This window comes from Chelmon rostratus, chromosome 17 (genome assembly GCF_017976325.1).
Source record: "Chelmon rostratus isolate fCheRos1 chromosome 17, fCheRos1.pri, whole genome shotgun sequence".
NCBI lineage: Eukaryota > Metazoa > Chordata > Actinopteri > Chaetodontiformes > Chaetodontidae > Chelmon > Chelmon rostratus.
This window is the reverse complement of record NC_055674.1, coordinates 24,938,718-24,948,703: the sequence shown is the minus strand read 5'-3', so window position 1 is coordinate 24,948,703 and position 9,986 is coordinate 24,938,718. Positions and strand designations below refer to the sequence as shown.

Below are 9,986 nucleotides of genomic sequence, written 5' to 3'. Positions count from 1 at the left end.
TACATAGGATTAATGTAGCATTTATAAAGGGCCATGTCTTTTTCCACGTGTAACTCCACATTGCTGCTGATCATTTCACATTTTTTATTGCACAAGTTTAGATTTCTTTTGTAAATTCCGTTTATGCTGTGTGAAAATCAGACTGGGACATAACATATTTAGATGACGAGGCAAACAGACAACTTTACAATGTTTTTATTCCAGAATTAATAAACACAACAGCCCCAAATTGTTACGTAAACCTACATTTCCTTCAATTTCACACACACATTGAGCAGAAATTGGTCACTTGGTCCAAAATGAATCCTGCTTTCTGAATCCTGAAATCTTAACAAGACAATACAATCTTGGTAAATGGACTGTATTTATATAGCAATCTAAAAATGGATAGAGCTTGTGTTTATGCAGTTCATTGCAAGCCAAGTGGGGAAAAAAACAAAACAAAAAAACACAACACATACCTATTTTGATCACTAAAGTAATCTGATACCATTTAGTGGCACAGATTGATTGGGCAATACAGGAAAACAGCAACTTTAGACAAATAAAATGAATTATACTGTATGCATCAACTGTGTGTACAGCAATATCAAGTGGAAAATCGCAACAGATTCTTGATAGACAAGAGAAAGCTAGAAGGTGTGTGGTACTTAGAAAGCCCTGACATCACTTAGGCTTCCTGTGCTTAGGCAGACCGTTATGGACTATGTTAAAGCATGGTATGAAACAACTTATTTTGTAAGTGGAAGTCTACGGGACAGCAGCCATTTCAGTACTCGTCTCCTGGTGCCTCCATCTTGTAGCCATTCTCACTGGAGCCATAGCCATCAGCTGATGGCACTGACTGCTGGTCCATCATCATCCCATCCTGACTGTACTCTTCCATGTGTGGCAGTGCTCCTCCCTCATCCTCATTGCCCATGTCATCTTGGGGGCCCATGTCATCTCGTAGGGAGCTGTGGCGCTCCTCTCTGCGGTCCCCCTTGTCTCTCTCCCCCCTCTCCCTCTTGTGCTCCCTGTCTCTGTCCCGGTCTCCCCTGCGCCTCTCTCTGTCTCTGTGGCTGCGCCTACGGTCCCGGTCCCTTTCTCTGTCCCTGTCTCTGCGCTCTTCCATACCCTCACCCACTTCTCCTTCATGTTCCTCCAACACTCGATCGCTACCCTCATGGGCCCCGTCTCCCTGGCTAACCTCCTCTCCATCCAACCCCTTGCCTCTCTCTCTGTCTCTCTTGCGATCTCGGCTTCTGCTCCTTTTCTTCCGTTCTCTACTCCTCTCCCTACTTCTACTGTCTCCTCCCGCTGTCCCCCCACGATCCCGCTCTCGCTCTCTACGCCGACTACTACCACTGCTGTCATCTCCTCCTGCAGTCTGCCTCTCTCGCTCACGAGAACGGGTACGTCTACGGCGTTCACGAGATCGAGACCTCCGGCGGTCTCGGTCCTTGTCCCTGTCACGCTCTCGACTGCGCTCCCTCCGGTCTCCACGGTCCCGATCACTATGAGCAGTCAGGACAAAGCAAAGACCATTATACACAGAGGTACAGAATATTATGCCAAACTACAGGCCTTCTATGAAAGAACTCACCCCCCCAGGGGGCGATCATCGTAACGTGATGCATCATCTCGGCCAGAGTGCTTAATGTTGACATCAGCTCCACCTCTCCTAGTGCCACCTAATCCACCTCCTGGTTAAGAAAAACAAGCCAAACATAACAGAAAGTGCAATATGTGTGAAGTGAAGCAGACTTGGTAACAATAGTTGTCTTGTGTCTTTGTGCAAATGTCCTTAAAAGCAATATGAGCAAAAAACCTCAGTTGTTTTAATGCCCCTCAGAACTGTAGCACATAGTTGTTGTATGTTTTTATGTATGTTTTAATGATATGTCTTATGATGAAACTGAAAGCAAATTTACTTGGACAATTAGGTCTTTGGAATTGTAATTGTTTGCTACTTGGAATCGCTTCTAGCACAGATAAACGACTGCAGCGTCAATCAGTCTTGCACGCTTGGGCATCATTGTTGTATTATAAACAGTTTCAACAATCTGTCTGACCAGGTTCCCCATTATCTGTATTTTGTGGTAAAAACCTTCACTCTCTAGCTGCAACACGCCTCCTTATTATATAAGTTTTAGTATTATCGCCTTAGACAAAGCTAATGTCATTGTCATTTATATTACAGCAATTTTCTAAAAAAGACTTTACAGTAAATGCCAAATTACAAATTAAAACTTCTCAAAATTACCCAACTACAAAACTATCATCCAGGGTTGGACAATATGAGTGTATGTATCATGTGATGAAAGAAAATTGTCCACCAGTAGAGATCTGGCAATAGCATTTCCACTGTGGCAGCTATCCTACAGCATTATCTTCATATAGAATTACATATACTGTGATACAATATTTTGGCCATATCTCCCACCCCTATTGTAACAGAGTTGGAGAAGTTTAATGGAAATGGAGTGCCACAATGACGCAAGACGCAGACTGAAGCTCTTAGCTCCCCTGCTAAATATTTGCAAAGTCGGCTAAACTCCTCTTCTTCTGCTATCCAGTGTAATTTGACTCTTCAGCTGACATCGCTGTGAAGAGCCACAGAGCAAAAATGGTTTCTAGTGCACTAGGATTTTACACTCTGCATTTCTTTGATTGTATAGGAATCAGATGTTTTCACATTATAAATGATGCACAAAAGCATAAAAACTTGAGTCTTGCAGGTAAAACGACACTCTTGTAGGCCATTCTAGGAGTTTATAGTGTGGGCTGGCTGCTCTGCAGGTGCACCTTTGTACTGTAAACTGGATGAAGGCTATGAATAATAATCATGTTTTGAAGGAAAAAAAGAAAAAAACATCAAAACCCTAATCGTAATGAGTATGTATATCAACAAAAAACACAAGACAAAGTAGGAACCACAACCACATGGCTTAGGCTGTGCTCATTAGCGTCAGTAAAGTTTACATACTTCTGGTCCGTTTACCCATTCTCTTGTTGTTGTTGGGTTCAGTTTGTTTTTTTTGGTTAGGTGTCTATTTGTCTCTGGAGTGAAATCAAAACTCAGAAGCTTAACACACTTTGAAGTGCATTAGAAAAAAAACGAAACAAAAAACAACAGCTGACCTAGCCTGCGAGGATGCCATCCTTTGACAGTGCGTCCTCGTTCCACATCCACCAAGACCCTTCTACCATCAATCTTCTTCCCATCTGCATGCTTGTAGGCAGCTGGAGAAGAATGGGGAGAGGGAAAACAGAGGTAAGACAGGTGAACGACCGCATCAATGTGGCCAAGGAAACAAACAGTGCATCATTATACTGACCAGGAGCAGGCGAGGCCGAGATGGCTGCTCTCTGGGTAAAAGCCGAAGGATAATGGGCGTAGACTTCCTTCCACCCGATGAGTGATTGATATGTTGCACTTTCTAACTGCATCATTTAATTATTCAGCATTCAGTTCTTGTCACTGTCTACATTAAGTAATAGTGGTGTTGAAAAGTGAACATTGTAGCCATTTTAAGTTGTTCAAGTTGTCTTCAGGATTTTCTTGGGGTGCAGCCTCTTTATAGACTAATTACTATAGAACAAGCATAGTGACAAATGAGTTCTCAAATTTTAATAAATGCTGAGTCTCTAACACAGGTCTGACTGTGGCAAACTACAGCACTCAAACCGCAGTTAATGTGAGTCTTAAAAAAAGGGGTTTATTTGGTTTTTTTTATTTGCATTTACAGTGCATTTTCTACACTTAATCCAACCTGCTGTGACAGCTGTCATTGTAGCTATTTAAAATGAAAAGCTCTGCTGTTATCGTAATTGTATGTACAATATTCAAAGCCTGTAACATATTCCAGTTTGTTTAGAGGCAAAATGAAATTTAGAAAGATCACAATTCTATCATGAGAATTAAGCACATTGCGCAATGTGTTCTGATTCAGGTTTCTGAATAATTGAATAGAGTTGGGACACTTCAATTTGGCCATTAATACCTTACAAATACTTGAGAAAAAAAATGTGATTGCGATAATACAACAGCACATCACTGGTCAGGCAAATTGCACTAATAAAAGTACAAGATTTTAAACTAAATATTTACATGGCAGTGCTGCAGTGGCTTTAATCAGCTGAAACCTTTTACAAGCTTCATAAAAAAAACGACATGATAAAAGCAACCAACAGTAAGAAAATTTCATCGACAAGGAGTCTCCAGCATTTGGCATATTTCCAACCTTATGTACACTCAGACTTCCGTGCCTACACCTCATCCCACTATACCACTCAACAGTCTTTCGATCCATCTTGTATGATGGAAGGACTTGGTGAGGTCCAGGCAGTTCATCCTTGCTGCCACACTGGTCTGATGTGGCGATGATCCCTGAGAGTATAACTTTCAAGTCCAAGAAGAGGGCCTTACCAAAACCCATCAGTTAAAGCATACAGTCTGAGGGCCTTACCAAACTCCCTCACTCATGGGCCTTATGAAAGTCTTTTTCCCAGTCTTACCGACATCCCTCTGCACCAGACGCATGCGGTCACAACAAGTCTATCAGGGGCCTTACCAGAACCCCTCCACTTCCAGTGTTCACTAAGGCTGACAACATCCCCAAAGCCTCCTTACCAGACCCCCACCAGTCCAACCACAACTGAGCACCTGGGGGGGGTGAGGAGGATGGGGGTGGGGTGGGGGTAGACAAACCACGGAGCTACCTTCATTCCTTACAGGAGTTGCCTTATCACAACCCCAATAAGCTAGAAATTTTTTAAATAGTAAGATTTGAATGAAGTCATGCTCCTAACGCTGACATGTCTTAGAGCTTGTAAAATAATCTAATTTACGGCATCCAGTGTCTAAATTTACTGATATGTCATTAGCTGAAAACTGTAGGAACCATTTCTCTGAAAGCTGGACCTTACTGTTGTTATGAATTTATCTGTGAGCATAAAGTAATTTGTTTCTACCTATAGTTATGTGGTGAATAAATAATGCATGAATAGGTCATTCAGCAGAGTTACCAAGAAAATTCCCCTCATCTGCCTTTTCTATTAAAGCCAGCTCAGACTTATTAGTTTGGATGGTATGCTTCAACCTCTCAGATAAGATCTGAACATTTTCTAAATTAAAAATGGAGTTGTGAACTTCAGCTAATTAGGCTCTATAGCCAGCTAGCTGCCCAAGGCTTTATGCTGAGAAAATTAGCAGTTTGGCAAATGGGGTGGATTGATGTCCAGCTTCCATGATTTACATCTTGGGTGCCTTTTTAATTAACAGACACAATGAGGTGTTTTCCAACTTTACCAGCTGACGGTGACAGGGTGAATGTTGTTTATACATCTGCAGACTAGAGGTTACAGATAGCTAAACAATACTAATGAACCCACTACATTTGTTTCTGAATTTGTCAACAAAAATGTTTCACCAAAATTTGAGTATCATTTTTATTTGTATTTAAAATAATTATTTAATTCTCCACAGTGCCTTCCCTGGTGACCTATATTTACACATTACTGCAGTTTATTGCTATGCAACAAGAAAGACTGAAACAGCATCACTATTTTTCTGAAAGGCTGCAACAAATGGAGCTGCTCTGTACAGATATAATCACAAGTGTAAGAACACATTTGGATTCATCTTCCTTGTTATTGCTACTGTCATTGTTACTGCAAAGCATGAACCTTCAGTGACCTGAGGTGGCTTTCATATAAAGGGCAGAATCATTGGGCAACATTTAATACACGAGTAGTTAGGGGTGCGTTCAATGGTCAAAGCCTAAGATCCAAGCAATAGTAATTGCACTGAAAGCTCTTCAGAGCTTGCAAAGTAAGGTGCTTTACCCATTGAACGTAGCTCCTCTTCCCTATGTAGGAGATGGAGGGTGGAAAGAAATCTTACCCATCATACAAACCCATTATACCAACCATATACTGAGCTGTGGTAGTAGGGTGTAGATGTATCATAACCATCATCATCTGCCAGCCAGCTCTGGCCAATAGCCATCACAGATTGGCGGCTGCAGTGGCAATGAGAACAACACACAGTTAATATACTGTTTAGCCCCACATCCCTCCCTCAGTTCACCCCTGCTGTGACTACATGCTTGCTGTGATTCAGCAACTCTGGTCTTGAAGAGCTGATCATACCAATATCCCAGAATGGAATCATTGTGTTAGATGGCACCTTTCACTTGTCTAATGAAACAGTACTCCATTATTCACTGTGGCATCACCACCTGTTTAAAATATCTCACTAGTGTGGTGAAGTTTAACTAATCTCACCATGACCAGGGTTGAGGACCACCAATAAAAACAAACAAGCTCAATACCTAGTCATACAAAAGGGGTTTCCATACAGTCCTTGACACATTTCTGGTTTAAAAACAAACAAAAAACATTCACTGCTTTGTGACCAGTCTGACCTTGTGCTTACCATTAGAGTCCAACCAGGAGAGCTGCTCTTCCAGAGAGCTACAGTGCCTAACAGTTAAAAGACAATGTGCCCTTTGACAGTCAAAGATGTTCCAAGATGAAAGATGCAGTACTACCTCTTGGTCCTCCCACTTTTCCCATGACGCCCCACTGAATGAAGCAGTTCCCCTCCTCAACCAGACTATTAGTCAACTGATGACACGCATCAAACACAGACACACATCACACAACCACCGAACTTGGATTTCAATGTGCAAATTGTTGAACATATGTCTGCAAGAAGTACTCTGATTGCTTTGATGCCATAACAATCAATTTGCTCATTAGGCAGTGGTCACTTTCCCTAAGTGTTTGAGAAAACTGCCACCCCAGTATCATTACAAAACATATCCATATAGAATAAAGGAAAGTGAGTTCTACTGAAGAATTACTCTGCATGTCAGAGAGAGCAGTCCTCCTGAACATGTAATCATATATAAGAAAGGTTTTGACACAGCACTCTACATTGGTACTCACAGTGCATGTCTCGTTCATGCTCGTATTCAATGAATGCATAGCCCCGAGGCTTCCCTGTCCTCTTGTTGTAGACTATGTAAATCTGGAAAAAAAAAGGCATGGAGATATTGGTTGGCTATGAGATTCATCACTTTGCAAATACACCTGCCACACACCATATCAGCTGCACACACACACACATATATATGTACACATGTGTGTGTGTGTGTATGTATGTGCACACAGTGTCATACAATCCAGAACCACAAACTTCTAACAAAAACTATGACAAAGTTCCTAAAAGTACCAATGAATTCATTACACTGTTCCATTTCTCGCCCTATGACTAAGCATATTTTCTTTTCATTTTTTTTGCTGTTAATTTACCCATTGTAGCCATCCCTGAGTATTTACACTGTTTCTTGGGGAACAATTTGTGGCACTTTTGCGCGCAGTTTGCAATATATAAATAGATGTAATGTCAATTACAATAGAATTCCCATCACACCAACACAGCACAACAAAATTCTACTTAAGATGGTAAATTCAAATGAAGAATACAGTGTGCAAAAGTGAAATTTGTATCACTGAAAGATATCTCTGGATGTTTCATATCTCACTGCTCAGGCATCCTTTGTTTTAAGGTCAAGCTTTCTGAACATTTTCAAAATTTTAGTGACTTATCATTTTTATCCAACAAACCTTCTAATAGATGTAGATCTGAATGGATTTCAAGGTGTCGGTTGAACAGAACAGTAGCTGTACTTATTTTTCAACCCCTTTTTGCAATGTAGACTCACAGTGGGTGTGATTAAAGTGCAGTATGCACACTTATTGCAAACATGCAAATAAGTGAAAAACAGCAGCTGAACATACCCGTTTGATGGGGCCATAGACTTCAAACTCACGGCGAAGCTTGGACTCTGTAGTATCATAGTTCTACAGCAGAGATATAATTCTATTAGACATCAATAATTACAAGGAAATCACATTTGCTTGAACAGACCTGGTGTCTTACTCACCACGCGTGCAACAAACAATGTCTTGAAGGCGTCCCCTTGAGCATTGGGGTCATTATGGGGATCCCCTGATATAATGCAAGTAGGAAAGAATTAGTTTAAGCCAAGAAACTATATAAGGTGAACCAAGCCTATACTGAATGTCACTGAAAACTTACAAAGCTTGAGTTCTGTCTCCACCACTGCTTGTCTCCTCTCAATCTTCTCTCGCCTCTGCAAAAGATGTGTAGGGAATAGTAAATCCACATCAATCTTTCAAGTAGAACTCTTTGAACAACAGTTTTATCACTTCCATCTGGTCTAGCTCAGCTAATCCTTTAACTAACCCTATACCTAACATCAAACCAGCATCTTCACAGGCTAGGTGGAAGGTGAAATGTCATGTCATATCTTACCTTTCTCTCCAGCCGCTCCTCCCGGGTCTCTGCCCGTGTTGGTGGAGGTGCATCTCTAGGGTCCTGATCACAAAGGGAAGATATCAAGACATGTGTAATGTGCCATTGAATAAGAAAATGTTCACAAATCAAGATTGACTTTAAAATTGAAAATCAAATGACAGTACCGCAATCCTTTGAGTGGTATGTCACTCATGTTCCACTGGCACATACAGTACCATTACCAAATGGCAGATGCCACTTGAAAGTGGCAGGCCACTGTCCGACTATCAGTCTAACGGAGTGTCCCAACATTGTCAATGAGGACCTAAAAAATATACAGTACAATATAACAGGTTCAAGCCCTTTGTGTTCAACAGAAGGAAGCAGCTCAACGGGCCCAAAATTATAGTTGAGATCAGCCATTAGTTTCAGGCTTCACAAAAGAGATAAATTTAGTTTTTTTTTTTTTTTCTCCCTCTGTTTGTCTTCCAATTTATTTTTGGCCTTATTGGATATTACAGCTGAACAGCAACAGGGAGGGGATGACATGCAGCAGGGGGACCCAGGTTGGAATTGAGCCTGGGCCACTGTGGTAAGAACAGTGGGCGCAGAACAAGACGAAAAAGTAACATGTACTCCAACCACGTACATCAGTGCTCCTCTGTCATTTCAAGCGTTGGCACGCTCTCACCAAATGACGTATGTTCCTGCTACGTCCACGAGGGGGACGCATCGAAGCAAGTCGCGTTTACACTACAAAAGATACGCGGTCGCATGCGTCCCAGAACTCCTCGACAAGTGAGCTTTTGGGTGATCGGATCACAATGCGACTGGGGGGTCGTTCACGTTTGTGAACGGATCACCGATCAAGTCACGGCATATGCCGCTTAACCATTACTGGCATACCATCAGCCAATTTTCGTTCTAGGTGCCACTGTATATCAGAGCATACAAATATAACAAGATTATATATTCACCTCGAAGTGCCTGATGAAGGGTGCAATGCCACTGTAAGGTTGGTTGTGATGTTTCTCATGGGGCAGCTTTTCTAGCTGCGGCAGGAAAGGTATGGGGTCCCGCGGTGCAAATAGGGCCAGCAGGTTCGGGGGTAAAAACTGCGTCATTTTTCACCTAAATGTGCAATACAAGGCAATTTTTTTTATCACAATGCCCCACATGTTGCAAAATTATAGCAGTAAAAGGCAGGCCAACACCAAGAACGGAAGCTCGCACGACAGTTAAAGCTAGCTTGATGTGCTAATTGTTGTCTTGATTGACGACTTTCATATTGGCAAATCACTCATCTTAGTTTACAAACATCGTGGACATTATAGACTGCATTTATGCAATAATAGTTTTCACTCCGACTATCTCAACAGTGCAACATGAACTTAGCGCTGAGACCTTAGTCTTTTGCATTAACCATCAAGCTAACTAACGATATGCTAACAAGGAGCCTTGAGCGTGATTCTTACCTTCTCTCCTCCAGTGTCTTGACCAGTGTCAGACCATGGACCAGAGGAAGAAACGTATGATATATGCAGGTCTGCTGGACCAAATTAGTCTTGCAAATGTGTACAACCAATAACTTAACAGCGGACGGCACAGGGTCCTCAGGCCGTGTGGCGACAAAGTTAAGTGTCCGTGCTCCTACTACGCTCAAGAAATAAAATGG

At 41.8% G+C, this 9,986-nt stretch overlaps 1 protein-coding gene across 1 annotated transcript; it reads right to left on the bottom strand.

The window, feature by feature from the left end:
* Positions 1–179: 179 nt before the first annotated feature.
* snrnp70 (small nuclear ribonucleoprotein 70 (U1)) lies at positions 180–9,969 on the bottom strand. The gene is made up of 10 exons (XM_041956879.1): positions 9,787–9,969; positions 9,289–9,442; positions 8,330–8,392; positions 8,093–8,147; positions 7,938–8,002; positions 7,792–7,854; positions 6,937–7,018; positions 3,124–3,225; positions 1,586–1,685; positions 180–1,496 (listed from the first exon to the last, which is right to left on the bottom strand). The coding sequence occupies exons 2-10, from the start codon at positions 9,433–9,435 to the stop codon at positions 770–772; spliced, it is 1,404 nt and encodes a 467-aa protein (XP_041812813.1). The 5' UTR covers positions 9,436–9,442; positions 9,787–9,969; the 3' UTR covers positions 180–769.
* Positions 9,970–9,986: the final 17 nt, after the last annotated feature.